Below are 25,898 nucleotides of genomic sequence, written 5' to 3'. Positions count from 1 at the left end.
TGTGCACCATAACTCTTTTATTTGACTTTGTATCAACTTATTTACTCAAACCACGGACTCAACAATGGTTTTCCCGCAGCAGAGTCCCTCTTCTTTTAACCTTCGACAATGGCCTCCAGTTTGCCTCAGAGACTTTTGGCGGACTGTGCTGTGAAAAGAAGGCCATTTACCTGATACATGTTCTACTCGTCTAAACAAGCTACAATGGATGCAGCGAGACAGCTAGATGAAACAGTTGTGCTCATGATTATGCATTGAAATGTTCCAGGCGTAATGTTGTTTCGAGGTGTGACAGTAATGCTATATCTTAAAGAAGTTTATCCTGACATGAACACGAGCTGAAATACAATGTTGTGAAGAAAGTGTAACATAGCAATCCAGGCATGAATACTTAGGCCCCTTGTACTGTATGTTAACAATAAGGTATTGGCTTTGGCATCAATATCCAATTAAGCATTCTGAATGACACCACAATGATTTTTTTTAAACTTTATCTGCAATTCATTGCTTTGGGACTTAAATTACTTACTCTTGATATATTGATTCACACAATCTCTTTAATGCTAACCATACCTCCCTGGTTTCCCATAGTGCCAGGAAGAGACCCATCCCCTACTTCCGGCCCAGTCCTTCATCCAGCAGTCGCTCTACCAGTGTATCCTCTTGGAGCAGCCTCTTCACACGGAGTCGCAGCCCTAGGCCCAGTCCTGGCCTCTGCCTCAGTAGTTCAAGGAGTAGGAGTAGGAGCAGGAGCCGAGGAAGAAGTAGGAGTAGGAGCTACTTCTCCTACCGGAGCTACAGTCGCAGCTCCTCTTGGAACTCCATCTTTGGTCGCCGGAACCGCAGTCAGAGCCGGAGTCGCAGCTATGACTCGTTGGACGGTTACAGCAAGGGCAAGAACCGGCACTGAGTTTTTAACAGACTGAGGAGGTTACAGAGGAGACTGCATTATTTCCCAATCTCCCAGCGGAAGTATGAGGTAATGTTTTCATCTCTTTGCGTATATTTTGTGTTAGATGCCTGAGCCAGACCCTTCAAGTAAGTGTATTTTTTTTGGTGTCATTATTTGTTCAACGATGTCTTGAATAGAGGCAGTTGTCTTGTCCATGATGTATTGAAGACAGAAACCACTGGAAATAGATTGTTTGTTTTCTTTGGTTAGTTTTTTCCAGTCCGCTGTGTCCTCGTCATGCATTAGCATTCAAAATGGCCAGAGACTGTTTTTCCTTGTGACACTCTTCCTCTGACGTCTGTGTCTGAAACGAAGGATGGAGGAGCATTGTTCAATTTAACCCTCTGATAAACTCTTATTTTATAACAACTCTTAAGTTTCCGACCATTTCATTTCAGATCTGGGATGTGCACTACAAAGTTGTTTCGGGGACAGAGGGAGGGTGAGAGGGAGGGTTTTTCAGGAACGTAGGAAAAGGTGTATTGCTTCTCTGATCTCAGCTCTTAACAATGTGGAGCAAAAACATGCCTCTGAGAAATGATGAGAAGGTGGAGGAAGAGGAGGAGGGGGAGGAAGTCACGATGCCAAACAAACTGCCTATCAGCTCAGCTTTATTTATCCTCTAATCAAGTGGAAAACAATTGAAATGTAATTCCTTATAAGATGATGGTGAATGATCAAACCACTGCACAGAAGGGCTGAAAAAGTGGGTTTTCATAAAAATGTCTGTCTTCATAACAGCTCCTCTAGTGAAGCTAAACTATGTGAGTTTACAAAATGTTTTGTACACTGTTTTAGTAGCTGCTAGGTTGTCATATTTATTTATCTAGGTAGTTATTTATGAATTAATGCATTTCTTTATTTATTCAAATGATCTGTGTTCTATTTATTTTATTATTTTGAATGAAACTTGAATAAGAGTGCAATGAGAGAGGGTTCAACTGTTTTACTTTTCAGCATATGTTTGACAGAGAGGAGATTCACTATTGGATAAATCTGTTATTTTGTTATTCCGATTTTTTGTGTAACGGTCCCAAATAGCACTGTTCAATCATGTGTTTGGTATTTCAGAAGCAGAATCAAACACATACTTCACCTGTCTTGTTTGCATAGTCCGCCCACCAAAGGTCAAGTTTTGAAACACACATTTTTGCGTCATGCATATTTATAACATGTTTACAGTAATATTTATGCTTTTGTGTTGCCTCTCAGCAATGGTCTATGTTTCTATGCAATGCCATTATATTGCTGGGTTTATACAATTATGAGTATGTTGCGATTAAACTATACAATGGACAGTCTGACTAGCCCATGTGTCTGTTTGTGCTAGCATGCCAACTCATTGTCATCCATTGACAGTAACAAAGTTGGCAAGCGAACAAGCAGATCTGGAACAAGGCTAGTCTGACTTTGCACAATAGACAATGTAATAGCATATCGATACAAAACAATGTTACTTTACTTCACTCCATCTCAACTATTCATTCCTCTGTTCTCTTTTGGGGAGAATGCTATTTCTTCAGAGGCTATGCTATAAATAGCCACATCAACAGAGATGACAGAAAAAGCAAATAGGAAAGTACTAAAAGCCTGTGTGGCAGACTTTTCGCCTCAATGGATACTCCCATATACTCTTTCAAGGAGATCTATGTGGGTAGATTAAGCAAAAAAAAAAATGAAAACATTAGCATTTAGAATAACTGTCTTTGCCCTTATGTTTAATTTCTCCATTAGGTCCAATCTATCACCCTATCTATCTACGTTCAGAATCTGCTCCAGGCATGAGGGTCTGCTCTCTATGCATTGTACATGTAACAGTCTGAAGTTATTTATCTGAATGTTCAGTAACTTATTCAAAGGTTTGAAGAGCTTGGAAGGAAGATGATGACACAAGAGTTTGACAACCCATTTGCTACTGATGACATGCTTTTGCGGTAGTGCTGAGTGATTAACCGAAATGTAGGTTTATTTTCATTTTTTAAATAACTAATTGATCAATGTCAGTTCAATTATTTTAATTCCTTTTATTTCAATTTTTTTCTGTGTGCTCAAAGCGCGCATTGGTTCTTGCCGGGCAAGACTGAGGGGCCAGCAGACTGACCCAGCGAGAAAGAGCAGAGCGATAGAGAGACAAGAGAGGGAGAGAGAGGTATCTCTACCCAACAAAAATTGATTGGGGTCACTACCATCATTGGAGTTTTATTAATGATATAATGAAGTCATCATCATACAATCTTAGAAAAAAGGGTTCCAAAAGGGCTGTTTGGTTGTCCCCATAAGAGAACCATTTTTGGTTCCAGGTAGAATCCTTTTTGGTTCCAGGTAGAATCCTTTTTGGTTCCAGGTAGAATCCTTTTTGGTTCCTGGCGGAATCCTTTTTGGTTCCAGGTAGAATGCTTTTGGGTTCCAGGTAGAACCCTCTGTGCAAAGGGTTCTACATGGAACCCAAAAGAGTTTTACCTGGAACCAAAAAGGGTTCTTCAAAGGGTTCTCCTATGGGGACAGCCAAAGAACCCTTTAAGGTTCTAGATAGCACCTTTTTCTTCTAAAAGTGTACTAAAAACAAATATGTAATTTATTCAAGCAAAATATTTTAGTTAAGTAAAGTAATGTGAATAAATGATGGCTAGAGCCCAATAAAGAATAGTAATGGGCAGTCACTACCATCAATTGTTTTATTCTGTGTTGCAGCATTGAACCCACATAATGCATTTATTGTACAAAAAAAAAAACATGATTATTTTTCAAAAACTGAACCGACCTAAAAAAAAAAACTATTTGCTGAGCACTACTTTGAGGTGAACCACTCTCCCTTTTGGCCCTGATATACCATTCCATGATGTACAGTATGTACACTGTACAAATGAATATGAATTATTACTGTGGTGTAAATATGCATCTGCACTGTATAGATTCCTTATATGAGGGATGTGGCAAAATTCATTCAAATTTGTGGAATAGTCAATCAAATGATCGATGCAAAATGATGCACTGTTACCGTATGGTTTCTCTCCTACTGTAAATACTTTGCCTCATTGTTGTCAACTCATCTGTAAGCTCTCTGATTTTAGTGTTAAATAATGTGCATTCATTCTTTAATTTTCCATGTGAAAGAAGAATGAGAGCCAGGATGCGTTTTCCCGCTGGTGTCAGTGTGAGCTTGACTTGTTGTAATGTGTCAGCTGAAATTGTATTGTCCTTCCTTTGAACCCTTAACTAAACCCTTATGCCTCCCCTTCCTCTATCTTGTAAGTCTGTAAAATCCATGTAAAATCCTAAATAAAACTGTATTTCAATCATAGCCTACAGGGTTTACTTGCCATCTTATTTGTTTCAATACCTATACAAAAAAAGCTTAACTATAATGTAGGACGATAGTAGTTGCTTACTGCTACTTTACTGTTGGGCCAGATACAAAGATACAGCAAATACATGTAATTTGCATACTGACGAATTTGACTCATTAGCAATTAGTTTTATCCATATAGTGACATCAGCGTGTTCTCCCCTTGCTCTCCTCCGCGTCTCCCCCTTTCCCTCCCTTCGCCTCTCCCCCTTTCCCTCCCTTCGCCTCTCCCCCTCAGGCACGCTTGAAGCCATGCGTTATTTTCTATTAAAAAGATGAGTCGCCGGGGAGCGATCATTTCAACAGACAAGAATCTGTTGGACTAGTAACACACCAGCTAATGGCTAAACTTGGACGGAGAGGGAGGGTCTTCTGTGGTCAACTGTTGCGTCGCGACCGGTTGCGCCCAGAGGCACTACTTTGCACATTCACCGCCAGGGAGAAGGTAGCCATATAAAACGGTTGACCAATCGGTATAATGTCAGTTCAACTCATACAGGATATTACACTTCTAGGATACTAACTGGAGGGGTAGTTATAAATCAATGTCCTTGGTTTGAAACCGTTATTTTTGGTGATCCAATCCGTAACTGTCATGAGCCCAACACAGGAAATTATCAAATTAACAACTTTTTCTCTCTTATAGACTACTCAATATTTATAGAATTCGTAGAGGTGTCAGCTTGGGGAGAGTAAACTTGGAAAGGGTTAAAAAAAATCTTACTTTTCTTCTTTGGGACAACGACCGGTAAACATGGCAGAAGGAGACTTCTACACTCTTGGAAGTAGGCAGAGGGTCCCACGAGATCCGTTCAGAGAGAGTCCGTCTCTCGCCTCCCGATTTATGGACGATGACTTTGGGATGTCCCCTTTCCCCGAAGACTTGTCAATGGACTGGCCCGGCTGGGCTCGGCCTAACCGGCTCAGCACGCGGCTTTCCGCACCGTTTACTGGCACTCTGCACACTGGGTTTCAGCCAACGCGCGCATCGACTGGGCAGACGCCGGTGTATTGCACGAGATACAGCGAGTCCCCCCGCAGCTCTCCGACCCAGGCACCGGGAGAGCCCTGGAAAGTGTGTGTGAACGTCCACAGCTTTAACCCAGAGGAACTTAATGTCAAAACCAAAGATGGGTTTGTAGAAGTGTCAGGTGAGGAAATCTTCGAATCTTAAATAACAAAAATTACTAATATCGCCTTTATAAATCCAAACTAACCCAACTAATACCACCAGAATTGCTTGGAGGATAAATAAGAAACACTAACAATGTTATTTTCGTTTTAAGTTGTACCCAGCTAGCACATTTAGTTCCTTAGAAATTGTGGAAACATGTGTTTTTGGTTTCACATTGGTTGTGGGAAAGAAGCCATACTTCCCTGACCAAGTTAACATTTGTTCTGGGGTTCGGAGGTTCGGAGAACGTTTTACTCTGGTTCCTTGAAAGTTTTCCTGGGAGGTTTTATTAACGCTCTGAGAACAGAAATTATAGGTTATTTGGAGGTTTTTGAATGACTTTGTAAAAAAATCCACTCAATAACACTGCTAGCTTATTTTGTGTAAACCTTTGTGAACTCCAAGCAGAGATAGGACATGGAAATTAATGCAAATACATTTATTTTTTATTGTGACATCAGTACCTATAATCTTCTGTTCTCTATCCTTGGGTTGCGGTCCAAACACTTAAGACACACCCTCGTCCACTTACCCTTGCCTTATTTCTTTGGGGGAATCCCCGTCGTCATCTTGGCGGGTGGTCTAAATGATTAGCCAAGCAAGGGAAGTTTGCAGCGTAAGCCCCTCAGCCCTTGTTTTTAGTCGGCTTTGCGAGTGTACAATTATGTTCACTCCGGCCCTGAAACTCCCCATAATTAAATTTGCGACGATTGTACATCCGCTAAGAAAAGTCCGCCAAAAAAATAAAAAAAATACATAAATGGAGAAGTCAACATACACGTGTAAGTAAAAACGAATGAAAATATTTTAGAAATTGTGCTACTAATGCACAAATACTTCTCACAAAAAGTAAATATGTTTTTCTTTGGTTATCTTTTGGAAATTATAGAAATAAAACATTTTCCTTCTTCAGAAGTTCCAGCTAGGCAGGCTAACGATAGTTAGCTAATTAATGTGCTAGCTATCATACAGTAGGTGTATATTAATAACTATATATTTAATAAGTAGACATGCACTCATAATTGACTGTAGCGCATATAAAGCACCTATAAGCTACCGGTGGCTGAAAACACAATCATCGCAGGGTGAATGAGTGACGAATTTCCGGCCAAGGATGGTCAATTTAAAAATCATTCCTTCCTCCCTCGCCCCTTGCCCTGCAAGTGTATACTTGTCAGACGTCATGATACGTCATCAGAAGTGTCCACTTAATTTGAGGGCTGAGGGGATAGGGTGTGTTTTTTAAGTGTTTGGATCGCAAGCCACGGAGTTAGTCCACTGTGCCACCAGGATAGAGCTAGCATGCCATGTTTTTTTATGCATACAAAGCTGTTATTTTTTTGTCTATTCAAACAGTCTCCATTTCAAAGGAAACAAGCACTCATTAAGATCAGGTGTGGCTAATTAGTGGGTGCAGCCAACACACCTGAGCACACTTAACAAGATAGAGGAGACAGTTTTGTTGATGAGTTTTGTTGATGCTGAACAGAATGTATAGGTTTTTAAATAATATTTTTAAAACGTTCTCTGAACGCTACCAACATTTTCTTCTGGTTTTGATGGAACATTTTCTTCACATTCTGAGAACTTAATGTATGTTTTTACATTTCTGAAATTCCCACAGAAGAACATTGTTTCTTAACGTTCTCGGAACAATTTGAGAACATGACTTTAAATGGAACCATGAGGAAACCTGTAGGAAACGTTATGCTGAAGTACTGAAATTCACACAGAAGAATGTTGTTTCATTAACGTTCTCTGAACTATTTGAGAACATTCCCAATGTCAAACCAGTTGGAAAACATTCCGAGAACATTACCCACATGTAAATACAATGTAACCATGTTTGAAGTTTTATGAAACGTTCTGTTAAAGTATTGAAATACAGTACCAAGAAAATAAAACATTTTTGTCAAGTTCCTTAAATGTGCTAAGAATGTTCCAAAGCCAAGCAACTATCCTGCACCATTCCTAGAAAGTTGTGGGAAGGTTGTATGCAAAATTACCATAGGAAAACCACGCTTTCACCAACTCTTATAAACATATGGTTATCAGAATGTTGTGTTCTAGCTGGGTAAAGTACCACAATAGATAAAGTAACACAATAGACATTATTGACAAAATAGTTATATTCATATTTTAAATATTTACATAAATTATTCACATAACCAGCTCATATCAGCTCATATCAAGGGATGTTATGATATCCTGCCCTATAGTATGGGCAGTAGGACCCATGACTTGCAGATTGCTAGACCAGTTCATCAAGCCTCGGCACCTGTTTAGATTCCTTCAGAATCACTCACCAATACGCCAGATATAGATTTAAGTGAGGAAGGCCCATGACAACAGTATCTGTCCACAAGAAGATAAGCAACACACTACTGTTAGTGTTTAACACTGGAGAGCGAATGTTCTGGAACTATTATTCTGCATGGTGATAGCTGACTAGACCCTTCAGCATTTATTAAATCAATAGCTTGTTGTACTACCATGCCCTGATTCTAGGAACCAAAAACATGAAACAGCTAGGTTCTGGAAGTATTATTCAATTTCTGGCCATTGATGGCTAACTACATCCCTTCAGTATTTAGCCAATTCATATACCAGTAATTTTTGAGATGGTTGTGTTACCATGCCCTGAACTGATTTACAGAACAGAACTGCTCTGATTGTTGAACCAAATCATTTTAAGGGCTATATTAATCTCCTGTCCAGGGCATCCATATAATCTTTGAGTTTGTTATGTATAACCAGGTCCAGATTGTACAGACAAATAAGCGTAAAGAATATTTCAAGCTCTCCATGGCTTCTTTAGAGAGTAGACTAAATATTTAGGGAACAACTGAAGAATGCCAGGGATAACCAGCACCTAGGCAAGGTCTGAGGGAAGTAGAGGTTAGTGTAGGCTACAGAGAGAAGATACTAGGCCCTATACAAGCTTTATATAAACACGTTGGTATGCCAGTTGGGTCATTTAGTCAGCTAGCTGCCTATCTCCGTGGCTCTGCCTGCCTGCCTCAGTGATCTCGTTCTAAAAGTCTGCCTGTGTGGGGGTGTCACAAGCATGTTCAAGCCGGTGTTGACGTGGCCTCTCCGGGCTTTCTCTCATGTCACAGTTTGTACAAAGCAAAAGTTAACCTAACATTGGCTGAACAGGGTTTTGCCTCATCATAGTTTCTAAGCTATCCAAAGCAGTGTGTCCTTGAGGCTGCAGCAAAAACTATGTTTAATTAATGGGTGTAGCCTACTGTATATTTGCAATTAAGGTCTGAGTGTGTTACCAGGGCAGTTTGGAATGTGACATCTGTACCACAAGGGACTGAGGGAGGGTGAGAGGTTCTGGGAGACTGAGAGAAAGCCTGTGGTTGTGTTTTTATTCTCTCTAGACCAGAGCTCACACTGCAGGGGTATAGCGTTGCACATAGCTGGGCGGGACCGAGCAGAGGGGTGGAGGGCAGCGGCTGCTACACTGACATTTAGCATGTAGAGCAGCTGCACAGACAGAAGTCATAAACAGAACATTGTTAAGATGATGCCTTCATTCTGGGGCTTTCCAGATCTCTCTTTATCTCACTCTCTCTGTTTGTCAGGAATATATGTGTTTGGGTTGGTGAGGTCATACTTTGAGAAGAAGCAGGGTTAAAATGGGAGGAGATGGAATGGTGTCTTTCGTCATCATTCCTGTGAATATATGACCCACCCTTACACCAGGGACAAGACTATGTATATACTCGGTGTTTACATCAGTCCACAATCCTGGGAATTAGATAATGACACTGCTATAAATATCTTCAGAAAAATATTTGGGAAATATTTTTGCCAATTATTGCAAGGGTTTGGATTTCAACACCCAGACCCACTTATCAGAAGCTGTCTATTATGTCATAAAAATGATATGGATAATGTGTTTTAAAAGCTTTGACAGGGCGCATATATATATATATATATATATATATATATATACAGTTGAAGTCAGAAGTTTACATACACTTAGGTTGAAGACATTAAAATTTGTTTTTCAACTTCTCCACAAATTTCTTGTTAACAAACTATAGTTTTGGCAAGTCTGTTAGGACATCTACTTTGTGCATGACACAAGTAATTTTTCCAACAATTGTTTACAGATTATTTCACTTATAATTCACTGTATCACAATTCCAGTGGGTCAGAAGTTTACATACACTAAGTTGACTGTGCCTTTAAACAGCTTGGAAAATTCCAGAAAATTATGTCATGGCTTTAGAAGCTTCTGTTAGGCTAATTGACACCATTTGAGTCCATTGGAGGTGTACCTGTGGATGTATTTCAAGGCCTATCTTCAAACTCAGTGCCTCTTTGCTTGACATCATGGGAAAATCAAAATAAATCAGGCAAGATATCAGAAAAAAACTGTAGACCTTCACAAGTCTGGTTCATCCTTTGGAGCAATTTCCAAACGTTTGAAGGTACCATGTTCATCTGTACAAACAATAGTACGCAAGTATAAACACCATGGGACCACGCAGCCGTCATACCGCTTAGGAAGGAGACGCGTTCTGTCTCCAAGAGATGAACGTACTTTGGTGTGAAAAGTGAAAATCAATCCCAGAACAACAGCAAATGACCTTGTGAAGATGCTGTATGAAACAGGTACAAAAGTATCTATTTCCACAGTAAAACGAGTCCTATGTCGACATAACCTGAAAGTCCGCTCAGCAAGGAAGAAGCCACTGCTCCAAAACCGCCATGAAAAACCAGACTACGGTTTGCAACTGCACATGGGGACGAAGATCGTACTTTTAGGAGAAATGTCCTCTGTTCTGATGAAACAAAAATAGAACTGTTTGGCCATAATGACCATCGTTATGTTTGGAGGAAAAAGGGGGATGCTTGCAAGCCAAAGAACACCATCCCAATTATGAAGCATGGGGAAGGCAGCATCATGTTGTGTGGGTGCTTTGCTGCAGGAGGGACTGGTGCACTTCACAAAATAGATGGCATCATGAGGAAGTAAAATGATGTGGATATAATGAAGCAACATCTCAAGACATCAGTCAGGAAGTTAAAGCTTGGTCGCAAATGGGTCTTCCAAATGGACAATGACGCCAAGCATACTTCCAAAGTTGTGGCAAAATGGCCCAAGGACAACAAAGTCAAGGTATTGTGTGTGGCCATCACAAAGCCCTGACCTCAAACCTATAGAAAATTTGTGGGCAGAACTGAAAAAATGTGTGCGAGCAAGGAGGCCTACAAACCTGACTCAGTTACACCAGCTCTGTATGTAGTAATGGGCCAAAATTCACCCAACTTATTGTGGGAAGCTTGTGGAAGGCTACCCGAAACGTGTGACCCAAGTTAAACAATTTAAAGGCAATGCTACCAAATACTAATTGAGTGTATGTGAACTTCTGACACACTGGGAATGTGATGAAATAAATAAAAGCTGAAATAAATAATTCTCTACTATTATTCTAACATAAAATAAAGTGGTGATCCTAACTGACCTAAGCCAGGGAATTTTTACTTGGATTAAATGTCAGGAATTGTGAAAAACTGATTTTAAATGTATTTGGCTAAGGTGTATGTAAACTTCCGACTTCAACTGTATATACAGTGCCTTGACTTTTTCCACATTTTCTTACGTCACAGCTTTATTCTAAAATGTATTTAATAGTTTTTTTTCTAATCAATCTACACACAATACCCCATAATGCCAACGCAAAACAGGTTCAGAAAATATACAGTTGAAGTCGGAAGTTTACAGGTTCGATGGGTTGCTGCACAGATATTTTCAAGTCTTTCCAGAGATGTTTGATTGGGTTCAACTCTGGGCTCTGGTTGGGCCACTCAAGGACATTCAGAGCCGTGTCCCGAAGCCACTCCTGCATTGTCTCTTGGCTGTGTGCTTACAGGGTCATTGTCCTGTTGGAAGGTGAATCTTCGCCCCAGTCTGAGGTCCTGATCGCTCTGGAGCAGGTTTTCATTAAGGATCTCTCTGTTCTTTGCTCTGTTCATCTTTACCTCGATCTTGACTAATCTCTGAGTCCCAGCCACTGAAAAACCTCCCCACAGCATGATGCTGCCACCAATATGCTTAGCCGTAGGAATGGTGGCAGGTTTCCTCCAGACTTGACGCTTGTCAATCTTGGTTTCATCAGACCAGAGAATCTTGTTTTTCATGGTCTGAGAGTCTTTAGGTGACTTTTGGCAAACTCCAAGCGGGCTGGCATGGGCCTTTTACTGAGGAGTGGCTTCCGTCTGGCCACTCTACCATAAAGGCCTGATTGGTGGATTGCTGCAGAGATGGTTGTCCTTCTGGAAGGTTCTTCCATCTCCAAAGAGGAACTCTAGTGCTTTGTCAGAGTGACCATTGGGTTTTTGGTCACCTCCCTGACCAAGGCCCTTCTCCCCCGATTGCTCAGTTTAGCTGGGCGGCCAGATCTAGGAAGAGTCTTGCTGGTTACAAACTTCTTCCATTTAAGAATGATGGATGCCACCGTGTTTTTTGGGACCTTCAATGCTGCAGAATTTTTTTTGTACCCTTCACCAGATCTGTACCTGGACACAATCCTGTCTCGGCACGCTACGGACAATTCCTTCAACCTCATGGCTTGGTTTTTGCTCTAACATGCACTGTCAACTGTGGGACCTTATATAGACAGGTGTGAGCCTATCCAAATCATGTCCAATCAATTAAAATTACCACAGGTGGACTCCAATCAAGTTGTAGAAACATCTCAAGGATGATCAGTGGAAACAGGATGCACCTGAGCTTAATTTCGAGTCTCATAGCAAAGGGTCTGAATACTTATGTAAATAAGGTATTTATGTTACTTTCCAATGGCACTGTATATACAGTTGAAGTCGGAAGTTTACATACACCTTAGCCAAATAAACTCAGTTTTTCACAATTCCTGACATTTAATCCAAATAAAAAAATCCCTGTTTTAGGTCAGTTAGGATCACCACTTTAATTTAAGAATGTGAAATGCCAGAATAATAGTAGAGAGAATGATTTATTTCAGCTTTTATTTATTTCATCATATTCCCAGTGGGTCAGAAGTTTACATACACTCAATTAGCATTTGGTAGTATTGCCTTTAAATTGTTTCACTTGGGTCAAACGTTTCGGGTAGCCTTCCACAAGCTTCCCACAATAAGTTGGGTGAATTTTGGCCCATTCCTCCTGACAGAGCAGGTGTAACTGAGTCAGGTTTGTAGGCCTCCTTGCTCGCACAAGCTTTTTCAGTTCTGCCCACAAATCTTTTATAGGATTGAGGTCAGGGCTTTGTGATGGCCCCTCCAATACCTTGACTTTGTTGTCCTTGAGCCATTTTGCCACAACTTTGGAAGTATGCTTGGGGTCATTGTTCATTTGGAAGACCCATTTGCGACCAAGCTTTAACTTCCTGACTGATGTCTTGAGATGTTGCTTCAATATATCCACATAATTTTACTTCCTCATGATGCCATCTATTTTGTGAAGTGCACCAGTCCCTCCTGCAGCAAAGCACCCCCACAACATGATGCTGCCACCCCCGTGCTTCACGGTTGGGATGGTGTTCTTCGGCTTGCAAGCCTCCCCCTTTTTTCTCCAAACATAACGATGGTCATTATGGCCAAACAGTTCTATTTTTGTTTCATCAGACCAGAGGACATTTCTCCAAAAAGTACGATCTTTGTCCCCATGTGCAGTTGCAAACCGTAGTCTGGCTTTTTTATGGTGGTTTTGGAGCAATGGCTTCTAGGAGACAGAACGCGTCTCCTTCCTGAACGGTATGACGGCTGCGTGGTCCCATGGTGTTTAGATCTGCGTACTATTGTTTGTACAGATGAACGTGGTACCTTCAGGTGTTTGGAAATTGCTCCAAAGGATGAACCAGACTTGTGGAGGTCTACAATTTTTCTTGGTCTTGGGTGATACCTTTTGATTTTCCCATGATGTCAAGCAAAGAGGCACTGAGTTTGAAGGTATGCCTTGAAATACATCCACAGGTACACCTCCAATGGACTCAAATGGTGTCAATTAGCCTATCAGAAGCTTCTAAAGCCATGACATAATTTTCTGGAATTTTCCAAGCTGTTTAAAGGCACAGTCAACTTAGTGTATGTAAACTTCTGACCCACTGGAATTGAGATACAGTGAAATAATCTGTCTGTAAACAATTGTTGGAAAAAGATCTGTGTCATGCACAAAGTAGATGTCCTAACTGACTTGCCAAAACTATAGTTTGTTAACATGACATTTGTGGAGTGGTTGAAAACGAGTTTTCATGACTCCAACCTGAGTGTATGTAAACTTCCGACTTCAACTCTATAAATATGAAGTAATGTTTAGTGTATTGGTCTGTTTTCTGTGTCTAGTAACAGAGATATGTTCACGGTCTTATCTTCCTCCTTGACCTGATAATGACCAAGCAACAGAGGTTACACCATTTGACAATGTATTATTGGTTAGGGTTATTGAACTCTGCTCATTGGATTTCATGTTGTTTTTTCCACAGGGAAACATGAAGAGAAGCAAAAGGAAGGAGGTATAGTGACAAAGAATTTCACAAAGAAGATACAGTAAGTATCCATAGCCACATGCAACAATGATAACAACAGCAACAACAACCAATAAACACATACTCCCTTAGGATTACTTTGCCTAGCGTCCATATCTCACAGGTAATCAAACATTTCAAACACATCATATGATCCCATTTCAAAGTTGTCACTCGTTCCTCGATGAGCAAAACAACAACCTTTAGCCTCCCCACAGGGAATCTATCCGACATTTCAAACATCTATTTTGATACGATCCAATATAACCAAATAAAACAAATGGCTAAAGGAACACCTTACTGCACAATTGGGGACTGTGAATAGACACAGCCATTTTATATATCTTGTATGGTAATTTGCACTGTATTATGTATTAGACCTAGATATTGTGTGAATGAACTGAGATGTAGGCTATGTGTGAAGTTTTAAATGTATGTAGTTCAGTCCTTGACTAATAACGTTCTTGTCACGGTTGTCGTCGGTTAAGGAGGACCAAAACGCAGCAGGTATGTGCAGGCTCATCTTGATATTTATTTGCTTTCAAACTGAACGTACAAAAATAAAACACGAACGATCAAAAAACAGTCTGGTAAGGCACAAGGCTAAACACAGAACAATCACCCACAAATAACAAACACACCCTAATATATGGGACTCTCAATCAAAGGCAGATAGACAACACCTGCCTTCAACTGAGAGTCTCAACCCCAATTAACCAAACATAGAAACAGACATACTAGACTAAACATAGAATACCTGAAAACCAAACAGTGCCCAAAAACCCCGGAATACTTAAACCAAATGCCCCTTCAACAAAACACACCACCCCGAACCACATAAAACGAATACCCTCTGCCACGTCCTGACCAAACTACAATACTAATTAACCCTTATACTGGCCAGGACGTGACAGTTCTGTACTATGTATGATGTCATGTTTCATGTGGACCCCAGGAAGAGTAACTGCTGCTTTTGTAGGGATCCTAATAAATACCAAATATCAATATCAAAAATTATCACCAATTCAGCAACAACTGATAAACAGTTGCTGCCTCAGGATTAGTTACTGTCTCCCCACAGGCAATCCATCAGACATTTCAAACATCTACTGTCAAATGATCTCATATCAAAATGCCAGCTAAGTGGCCCTGTAACCCAAGGCAGCTAGGGCACAGAAGTTTCCATACGGCCATGCCCCTGTTAATTAGGACTATGGAACATCAAACAGTGGTGCTAATCACAAGTATGGGAGCACTGGCTACCTATCAAATGGCACCCTTTCCTTACATACTGCACTACTTTTGACCAGACCCTTATGTGCCCTGGTCAAAAGTAGGGAATATGGTGCCATTTGGGATACAGCACTGTCTTACAGGCACGGTGGAGGTGGCGTCACTTCAATGTTATTAATTTACTCTTGGCTAATTAGTAGGCAGCTAGTCTGCACTGGCACCAGCACTACTCTCTCTCTTCATATCACCAAGTCTTGTAATTGTAATCCCTCAGATCACACAGGCACACACACACACACACACACACACACACACACACACACACACTTAGACACACACACACACACACACACACACACACACACACACACACACACACACACACACACACACACACACACACACACACACTGAGACACACACTCACAGACACATTCACACACATCGTTCTCCAGCTAAGCGAAACCCAAAGCAAGAGACAGACTGAGAGATAGAATAGTGGGTATATAAATAACTGTCCTCAATACAGAAATCCTCTGGCTGTAGAGTACAGTAGGCTACCCCCAGTGGAGAGAGAGAGGAGACATTCCTGTACTGCCTAACTAATCTAATCTGTTGTTATTAGTGAAAAAGACAAGGGGCTTGAGTCAATCTGTAGCGCTGAAGATCCGCGAATGAAATTCCAAGGTAATTTCCGATTGAGCCGACATATGCAGCATTTACCATGAATGCAATCTTTGCAAACAAGGATAACACTGCCTTTGATTTTATTTTGCGCTATACTGCGGATCTTCAGATCTATGGATTAAATCGAGCCCCAGAGCTTGTTATTCCTTGCAGAATAAAAAATTCTGCTGTGCGTCGGAGCACCCCCTCCCACATTCACCGGATAGGCACCGGATAGGTGCAGTGAAATGTGTTGTTTTATAGGATTAAACAATTTTTCACCTAGTCAGCTCAGGTATTCAAACCAGCAACATTTTGGTTTCTGGCCCAACATGTTAACCACTAGGTTACCTGCCACCCTTACAACAATTTTTAGCTGTGACTATGTTCATGATATAACACAGCTTCTTGTGCCTTTATTTCTTAATTAACTTATTGTGGTCTTTCTAGCATAGGATCTTAGAGAGAGGAGTGCGTATAAATTATTAACTATTTAGGATTTTTCTCTGACTCTTCTGTGCATCAACAAGGTTAACTACTTATGTTATTCCAACCTGGGGTAGACGTAACATAGTAAACGAAAATCCGGGATACTTAAATGAGTATGATATGTTACGTTTGGAATTGTATCATTCGTTTGTGGGTGTCCATCATTAGTTTCGTATGATATGTTACGAATTATAATTCATGAGATATGTTACGAATTACAATTCGTATGATATGTTATGAATTGCAACCTATACAATATGTTACAAATTTGCAATACGTATGATATGTTATGAATTCCAATTTGTTGTGGCTAACGTTAGCTGGGTGGCTAAAGTTAACGTTAGCTAGGTGGCTAACAGTAGCTAGGCTAGGCGTTAGGGTTAAGGTTAAGGGCTAGGAGTTAGGTTAAAAGGTTAGGGGAGGATTTTGCTAATATTCTAAGTAGTTGCAAAGTAGCAAATTATCTAAAATGCTAAAGTTGTCCGTGATGAGATTCAAACACGCATTATTTGGGTTTCTAGACATTCATGTTATACACCTACCCATCCACCCCGACCAACCACCCTACTTTAGTTGTTGCCTTATTAAGTAACCTTCTGTCTTATTTAACCATACCAAACATAACATATCATACTCATTTGAGTGTCCCAGATTTTTATTTACTATGTTACGTCTAGTCTTTGAGACCAGGCTGGCTATTGTCATAACTCTCCTGCGAAGATCTGAAGGATCAGGTTACAGTCGGTCCGCTCTACAGCGCCCTCTCTCTCCCGCAGAGGTGGAGGGGGCCACTTTATGGCGGTCCGTAAAATACTCTGCTTCTGGGCTCTGTAGTATCGAGATTGGAATGTGACTGTGGAACACAGACACTTGGACGTCAAAAAGTTGAATAATTGAACAGTATTTCTGTATTCCAAGTAGTTTGGGTGGTCCATGGACACTTAAGGAACAGTCATGTCGAGTTTGTTTCATTTGGTGACCTCATGAAGGACAGGAGACACACAGTACTGCTTCTTTGTTTGTATACACTTCTCAATTATGGGGTTTGCATCTGATGTTGTATAAAATAAATTATTAAGCATAAGAATACTTTTGGAAAGATAATAATGTGATCTTAGTCTTCTAAATGAGAATTGTTTTTCATAGTAACTTATGATCAGTCAGTGGCCACGCCCCTGTGAGCACAGACATTACATGGCGTCATGGAATGCCCCCTTTTCTACTCCTGTATAAAGCCACCCGTGCCAAAATTTACATTAGACCAAAAAACATGGAAGCTGCGGCCTCATGTTGAAGTGGTTGGCAACTCTACCAAAGGACAAGACCAGAGAACGTGGAGATCATTCCCACGTTGAAATGGCTAAGAAATCTACAAACTAAAGAATAAATATTCAGGCTGCAGCTGTTTAAGTACTTTAGTCTGGTAAACGCAACTGGTCGAACGACCGAATGGTACTCTGACGTATCCATTATAACAAGCTACAACTACGAAAGACTTTGATCTCTGGGGGAATGCAACCAGAGACTCTCTGATGAACTATTATCCAGCAGACGGATCAGCAATCACAGAGAGGGACAACAAAGGCATACACTCATAAATATGTAAATTGCAATTTCTTTTCGAATGAGCGGCTGTTCATGTTCAAAGTATTAGCATTTCCATGAGTGTAATTTCCCGCTCTTGAGCTGTCCCCACCCCTTTCCTTTGTCTGCCAAGCTGTCATATCGGTTTCGTCCACTAGGGACTTTTCTTTGTGTCATGTTAGTAACTGACCTACTGTGTGTGTGTTTATGTAATTCTGTGATTGATTAGTTATTTAGTAAATAAATAAGCCAATTTGTATATCACTGATTCATGATTTATGATGCTAGGGTTCGTGCAGATATCCCAGGGTTTGCCACATTCAGGAGTGAGACTGATGAGGTAATAATACATTGATAGAAGACTGTAATCGATAAGATAATAAATTACCTGAAGAGTTATATTCGGGAAATTGTAACTCTATAAACAACATTTTCCATAGGTGCCCCGACTTCCAAGTTAATTATCATTCCATGATTCGTTTAATCACAGAATAATTACACAATGAGAATTTATTTGATAATATAACAGTCTACACATTTAATGACAGCTAATGCTACGACACTATTCTAAAAAACAATACTCAATGTGTATCTCTCTCTGGAATATAATTCCTATGTGTTTTTTTGTGAAGGTCTGTCTCTATGCTAGCTATTTGGTTCGTTATTCGGGGCTGTGGGTGGATTGTATGATTCGTCTTTGAGACCAGGCTGGCTATTCAAGAAACAAATACTCAATGTCTCTCTGTGTCTCTCTCTGCAATGTAATTCCTATATGTTTTTCTGTGAAGGTCTCTCTCTGTGCTAGCTATTTGGTTTGTTATTCAGGGCTGTGGGTGGATTGTCATTGTCACTTTACCTCCTGTCTCTCTCTTCCCGCAAGCCCTGTTTCACTGCCTCTCCCCCCAAAAAAGCATATTGGACAGTTTTGGGCAGCCATACAGAATCAATGGGAGAGATAAAAAGCAATGTAGCCAGAGGTGAATAAAATCCCCAGCCGGACAGATACTATTATGCAGTCGGGTGTGTCACGTAATAAGCCGGCTGAGTGATTTGACTTTGTCAGAGAGACTTGCTGCATTTGGCTCCCTGAAAACAGGGGACTGTGAATTGGAGCCTTGAAGCCTGGGATGATTTATTATGGGGTCTTCATTCATTTCCAAGTTTCCACACATGAGTATGTCTGTGGTTTCTCTTTCCCCTTGATGTGCCAATCTTTACCCTTGCTCTCTGGCTTCCTCAGACTAGGACAGGCAATTGCCAGTTGTGTGTAAAATGGTAGAGAGACTGTAGAGGGGTTATGATAATGAAATGGAGGCTGGACTCTAGGTCTGAGTCTACGAGGCTCTGCCCTTTAAAAAAAAACACGTCAAATTTTCAGTTCCCACATCCAATTTTTGTGAAAATCGGGTATGCAGATTCACATGTGGGGTTGAAATCATGTTATTCTCCTCACATGTGAAAAGATGGTGTTAACATGTTGCAGTAGCAATGTTTCCATCTGGGATTTAGGGTGACCACATCTAAAAAGCCCAAATGCGGTACAAAGGATTTAAACGATAACACGATTAAATAAACCCTCTTTCCTGCAATTCTCCCTATCTTTGGTTATGTTACGCTGGCCTTTGCTTTCGCTGGCTTTTTTCCAGTTGCAAGTTTTGGCACATTCATTTCAACAACATAGCACACTGCATCTCACTGCTGTTTTGCCTCTGAAGCTACAGTAAGCAGGGTCAGTCCAGGTCAGTCTCTGAATGGGAGCTGAAGTGGTGAAAAATAAACATATGAAAAAGAATGTCACATGTGGGGAAAAAAAAATGTCACAATGGAAAAACGTGAAAAATGTATGTGAAACTTCACACGTGTCCCAAAACCACGTGTCTGACTCGTGAAAATTTTAACAACAACAAATGATTAATTTGTTTCACGTGAATTCGGTCCTATGTAGCAACATTTTAAATTGTGTTTTTTACATTGGATAAAAGTAGAGACCATAGAAAATGGTACATACACTACAGTTGAGGAACAATGGGAAAGTCATTCTGCTTTGAAAGTTGATAAACTTGTCACCCCACTTTTGAGAAAATGGCCCTTGAAAGATTTTTGGTACACCTACTGGAGCTCTTCTTTGTCTACACCCATTCAGCATCCTTCACACCCTCTTTAGCCTAAGCCCCAACCCATCTCTTTAAAGATTCACATGTGAGGCCATGTGCTAAACAGAGTGAGTAGTGTAGTAAACAAGTTTTTAAGACAAAAAAATGTAAAAGTAGTAGCCTACAATAAGGAAAGATTCCAGGTAAAAATATATTTTATTGTCCTTGGCCTATATCCTAATCTGACTTTAGTGCAGGTCATGTTGTTCTTCACATTACCGTCTCTGGTAAACACACACTCAAATAAAATAAAATACAGAATACAGAAGGTGTAAATGGTACAGTGAAATGGTTACTTGCATATTTGCATAGTAGCAATATCAAAAACAGAAAGTGTCCAGATAATTGTTAGATGACGCTTACCCAGACACATTTGTCTAAATTGATGGGTCATGTGAAAGAAATGCTATAACCACCCCCTAGCCACATCTAGCTTAGTGGATGGGTCACTATTGTCTAGACATGTACACATGTTCATGAAATACAATAGGTGGCTGTAATCACCCCCAGACACACCTGGCTGACTTGATGGGTCTTGTTGTTTAGCTAAAGTCTTTTTGTTTAGCTAAACATTGAACTGACATAATCTCAACTCATATTAAACTGATTGTCATAGCGGTAGTATACATATACATGTTGCCAAAGCTAACCAACTATGTTCAATGTTAGCTAGCTAGCTAACATTAGGCTATTACAAGCAATGCATATAGTTTTCTGATTCGAATAATATTACTACACAGATCATACACGTAACTTTAACTAGCGAGCCAGCAAGCTATCGTTCACTAGCTAGCGAACAGTACGCTTTAACTTGCAATGAAAATGACTTTCTGACTAAATTAGAAACTTATAATATATGAAAATGTAGCTAGACTCTTACATGGATGAACGCTTTATGGCAGACTGGAACCATTTAACTCTGTTTGTAGCTACATCTTGTTTGGCCAGTGTTGTGTCAAGTCACTCCGGTTCACACTGACCGTGGCGTGTGCAGAAAGTAGCCTATCACAACTCTTTCCAACTGATCTGTCGATGCTAAATTCAGGGCATCAATGTTGTTGAGAAAAGTAGCAAAACCTTTGTAATTTTCGATGGCTAATGTTATATCTTTCAAAAAAGCAGTGTTTGAAAGGATAATCAACACATACTGATCAGCTCACGTTATAGACAGAAGCGTGCTACATGGCAGACCAATGCAAACTCATCTCCCGGCATGTCCAGCCCATCCATTATCTCAGCCAATCATGGCTAGCGGGAAGGTTCCTGACTTTTTCCGTGGCTAAACCAACTAGGCTCATAATGTAACAATTTTATTCGATTTACAGATGGAATACAAATTTGTTATTAAGGCACATGAAAGTTGACATTTTCCAGTAGGCATTTTTCTGGCCAAAATATATATTTTTTAGATATGTTCAAATGCCTCTCCTCTGAAGTAGTGACATGCAACATACATACGCCTATCTTCCTTAAAGGGTCACATATGTGTGTTCACACATGTGTCTGAAAACCATGTTTTTTTTCTTATGTGATTTTTTTCATGTGTTTCTTTTGTAATGATGTTGTTTATTTAAGCATAGGAACACTTGGCAGCTCATATGAAAACTCCAGCGACGGACTTTATATGGCTTTATATGGCTTTATATGGGGGGCTTTATATGGCCAAGCTGCTTGACAAAGACCAGAGACCCGTCTGTCTGGGGTCTCTCTCGCTCTCTCTCTCTCTCTCTCTCTCTCTCTCTCTCTCTCTCTCTCTCTCATATAAATATATTGCAGATCTTAACTCGAACCAGTGTGCCTGGCACCTACTACCGTACTCCATTCAAAGGAACTTAAATTGTTTGTCATGCCCATGGCACACATACACAATCCATATCTCAATTGTCTCAAGGCTTAAAATCCCTCTTTAACCTGTTTCCTCAACATCATCTAAACTGATTGAGGTGGATTTATCAAGTGACATCCAATAAGGGATCATAGCTTTCACCTGAATTCACCTGGTCAGTCTATGTTGTGGAAAGAGCAGGTGTTCTTAAAAAGCTGTAATATGTAACTTTTTGGGGCAACCCAATTAAATCATTCTCATTAAAAGCAAGTCTAAGAAGCGGTATATATATGTTCTATGTGACCTATTTCTATGCTTCCCGTTCTCAAGTTTTGTTTTGTTTTCTTTTACTTTCAGTTTTGTACACCAGCTTTAAACAGCTAAAATACAATATTTTTGGCTATAGAAAATATATTTCACAGCTATTTAGATGGTACAATGATTCCTACGCTATATTTGCTTGTTTTTTCACGTAAACTGAAATTTGCCGCACTATTAGAATTTTAGCAACCAGGAAATAGCAGAGCGATTTCTGCATACTGCATCTTTACTGTTTCGTACACTCAATGTATTTAAAATAAGGAAGAGAATGTATGTTTAGATCATGCTTATGAAGTATTATATAACATGTGCTACTACAGTGTCATAAACCTGATTAGACCAGATAAAACTCAGCAAAGGTTAATCCCATGCTGACCTTTGATAGGAATTGATAGCAGAGAACACAAGACCTCTAACTTTACCCAGAGCCATATGCTTCTGTCTGGGCTATATACTCCAAGGATATATCCTATCTAGCAACCAAGCTAATCTTTAAATCTCTGTTTGTTTATCTCATATTGGTCCAATCATATTAGGGTTTTGTCCAAAATGGCACCTTATTTCCTACTTCTGACCAGAGCCCTATGGGCCGTGAATAGGGTGCAATTTCAGAAGCAATCTCTGTCTGTTTATCTCATATTGGTCCAATCATACCAGTCCTCCTCTCTCCATCCTTCTCTCTTGTCCCTCTACTATTTTCTATTTTTACCAATGACCTGCCACGGGCATTAAACAAAGCCTGTGTGTCCATGTATGCTGATGATTCAACCCTCTACACGTCAGCAACCACAGCTAGTGAAATCACTCCAACCCTAGAATGGGTAGCCTGTAATAAACTGGTACTGAACATCATTCCCTAAGTTCTAGACCTCAGCTGAATCTGGTAATGAATGGTGTGGCTGTTGAGCAAGTTGAGGAGACTAAATTCCTTGGTTTTACCTTAGATTGTAAACTGTCATTGTCAAAAATATATGGATTCAATGTTTGTAAAGATGGGGAGAGGTCTGTCCATGATAAGAGATGCTCTGCTTTTTTGACACCACACTCAACAAAGCAATTCCTGCAGGCTCTAGTTTGATCTTATCTTGATTATTGTCCTGTCATATGGCCAAGTACTACAAATAACCTAGTTACACTGCAGCTGGCCCAGAACTGAGTGGCACGTTTTGCTCTTCATTGTAATCAGAGGGATAATATCAGTAATATGCATTCCACGCTCTCTTGGCTAAGAGTTGAGGAAAGACTGACTGCATCACTTCTTCTTTTTATAAGAAACATTTGTGTTGGAAATTCCAAATTGTTTGCATTGTCATCTTACACACAGCACTGACATACACACATTTACCCCACCAGACATGCCACCAGGGGTCTTTTCACAGTCCCCAGTATTATACAGAGCCATGAGTGCATTGAACTGCCTTCCATCTCATGTGTGTACTGACATGTGTAACTGACAGATGCAAACGCACATGCACACTAGATGTTAATGTTTTTAAATGTATGCACATTTTTTAAGTATTTTGTCTATAATGTATTTTCCATTATGTGTCGGATCCCAATAAGCCTAGCTGTCGCCATTGGCGTCGGCTAATGGGGATCGTAATAAAATAAAATAAAATCCTCCAGAATCCTCATAAACATTTTTGACAGGCGGTAATGATATCTCACTCTCTCTCTAAACTATTTTTCTCTGTCTGTCACTCTGTCCATGTCTCTTTCTCTCTCCCTCTTTCCCTCTCTCTCAAAACACATTTATGAGGAAGCCATTTATGCTAATTTAGTCATAAACTAGTTCAAAAACCAAGGGGGGAAAGGGAGAGGGAAATTGGCTGTTACCTGTCTGTCTGGCTGTTGAGATGAGCTGATTAGAAAAGTATGCAAATGGGAATTTCAGGTGATAATAAACTTTGCATCAGACAGCCATTTTTAATAATTGGAATCAGCCCTCATTTCTCAATCCTGCACCTGGAGCGAGTATGTCTCTTTTTTCTCCTTCTTCTTTTTTTCTCCCTCACGGCGCTGCGATGGTGACGGCAGCCAGAACATTTTAATGAAAACCTGAAAAATGAGCGTTGGCCAAAGAAAAAGAAAAAATTGCTTTCAACATTAATTTAATCTGGAGCCAAGGTTTCTACTTACGGATTGTGTTAAATCCTATGTTTATAACTGGAGGCTGTTATAGGTATCGACAAGATGTCAATCAAATCCATTTGTTAGCACCAAACAGTAGTTGCAGTACTGCTGAGGTAATTCAGAAAAGGTTGCAAAGTTTTTAAAACCTCCAAGCACAGTTGCGTACACCATGTTTTTCCTTTCCTTCCACACCTGTTCTCTCCGTCTTTGTAGTTACCAACTTTTTCAAGACCCTCAAGCTTAAAGTTGTATGTACAAGTCTCTCAAATGCTCTTTCTCTCCCTCTCAGGATTCCAACCGACGTGGACCCTCTGACGGTCTTCGCCTCCTTGTCGCCAGAGGGTGTGTTGATCATCGAGGCACGGCAGAGCCCTCCCTACTACCTCTTCAGTAATGAAGGTCCTCAGGGAGAGATGGAAGAGGCCAGCCAGAGCCAGGAGGCCACCATGGTCTAGGATGAAGCCCAGGACCGAGCTCTCTCCCCTGGGGAGACACAGGCTCACCCCGGGCCCCCCTCAGGACATAATAGAGCATCCAGCAGACTAGAGAAAGGGCTAACACAGGTTCAAAGCCATCGAGACCTTCCGCGTTATGTTGTTGGGGTGACTCCGAAATGGCACCCTATTCACTATTAAGTAGTGCACTGAATATGGTCCCAAAGAAGCACTCTGATTTTCTTTTTGAGTGTTAAGTAATTACACAATTACTCCCCTAAAATATATAATAATAACATGGTGTTTGTGTATCTCTTGGCAGCAAAGGCTACTTGGATCTGTCACAGATTTAATTAAAAGTCACAAACTAAATCAATTCTAATGTCTCACAGTAGAGTTGCTATATACAGTATGCATCCAGTCCCAGATGCAATACTGAACTGACTCCAGATCCTAAACTGAGCAGCCTAGAAGCAGGCTGGGGCCCATGCTGTCTGAATCATCCTGAATCATCCTGTGGTTTTCTATCCATATCCCATTTGTGATGAAAACGTAATTTGACAGAATGCTTCATATACACCATATTATGTTAAATGTGTAATTGAAAGAAGCACATTCAAATGGATAATCAAATAAAGTCATCCCATATGCCTTAATTTCTGAGTGGGAAGACTTAATGAAAGGGATATTCCCATCATTATAGTGTGTAACCAACTGTACGTGTGTGTTGAAACTGTATTCTACCCTAATGTAGGCCTACTGTCTGTAAATACATTGCACTTAACAGTACGTGCCAACCCATAGACACATCTATTTGAGTGCCATGATTACCCTACCTAGAGGTCTTACAAACTGATGTTCGTTGCATTTTTCTGTTTGTACATGTAATGATGACGCTGTGTTCGTTCTTGGTGCAAAGGGAATTCATTTTTGCTAGACTTCTCCACTCCACTCCCTCCCCCCTCCTTCCTCTGCCCTCCCTCATCTCCTCCATCCCTCTCTCCTCCTTTCCGTCATGTCTTTGTATTTGTTTATGCAATAAAATCTCCCATCAATCCCA

The 25,898-nt window shown here is 40.4% G+C and overlaps 2 protein-coding genes and 1 long non-coding RNA gene across 5 annotated transcripts in view; 2 read left to right on the top strand and 1 right to left on the bottom strand.

Moving 5' to 3' along the window:
• LOC115164120 (serine/arginine repetitive matrix protein 4) overlaps window positions 1–2,233 on the top strand; it is an 81,974-nt gene extending 79,741 nt beyond the window's left edge. Inside the window, exon 12 of the mRNA XM_029716297.1 lies at window positions 592–2,233. Coding sequence (XP_029572157.1) covers window positions 592–910 — 319 coding nt within the window. The 3' untranslated portion in view covers window positions 911–2,233. The remainder of the gene's footprint in view (window positions 1–591) is intronic.
• Window positions 1,057–5,250, bottom strand: LOC115164124 (uncharacterized). Its single transcript, XR_003869878.1, has 2 exons — window positions 5,023–5,250; window positions 1,057–1,256 (listed from the first exon to the last, which is right to left on the bottom strand). It is a non-coding gene; the product is annotated as an uncharacterized LOC115164124 (long non-coding RNA).
• LOC115164122 (heat shock protein beta-8-like) lies at window positions 4,576–25,898 on the top strand. 3 transcript variants are annotated; one of them, XM_029716300.1, is made up of 5 exons: window positions 4,576–5,449; window positions 13,959–14,022; window positions 14,489–14,507; window positions 18,853–18,949; window positions 24,694–24,777. In XM_029716300.1, the coding sequence occupies exons 1-5, from the start codon at window positions 5,053–5,055 to the stop codon at window positions 24,717–24,719; spliced, it is 603 nt and encodes a 200-aa protein (XP_029572160.1). In that variant the 5' UTR covers window positions 4,576–5,052; the 3' UTR covers window positions 24,720–24,777. The 3 variants fall into 3 exon arrangements, with proteins under 3 accessions (XP_029572160.1, XP_029572162.1, XP_029572159.1); XM_029716302.1 differs by lacking the exon at window positions 18,853–18,949 and having other exon boundaries at window positions 4,582–5,449; window positions 24,694–25,898; XM_029716299.1 differs by lacking the exons at window positions 14,489–14,507; window positions 18,853–18,949 and having other exon boundaries at window positions 4,592–5,449; window positions 24,694–25,898.

This window comes from Salmo trutta, chromosome 27 (assembly GCF_901001165.1).
Source record: "Salmo trutta chromosome 27, fSalTru1.1, whole genome shotgun sequence".
Classification (NCBI taxonomy): domain Eukaryota; kingdom Metazoa; phylum Chordata; class Actinopteri; order Salmoniformes; family Salmonidae; genus Salmo; species Salmo trutta.
The sequence above is the reverse complement of the archived record's forward strand: the minus strand, read 5'-3'. Positions and strand labels throughout refer to the sequence as shown.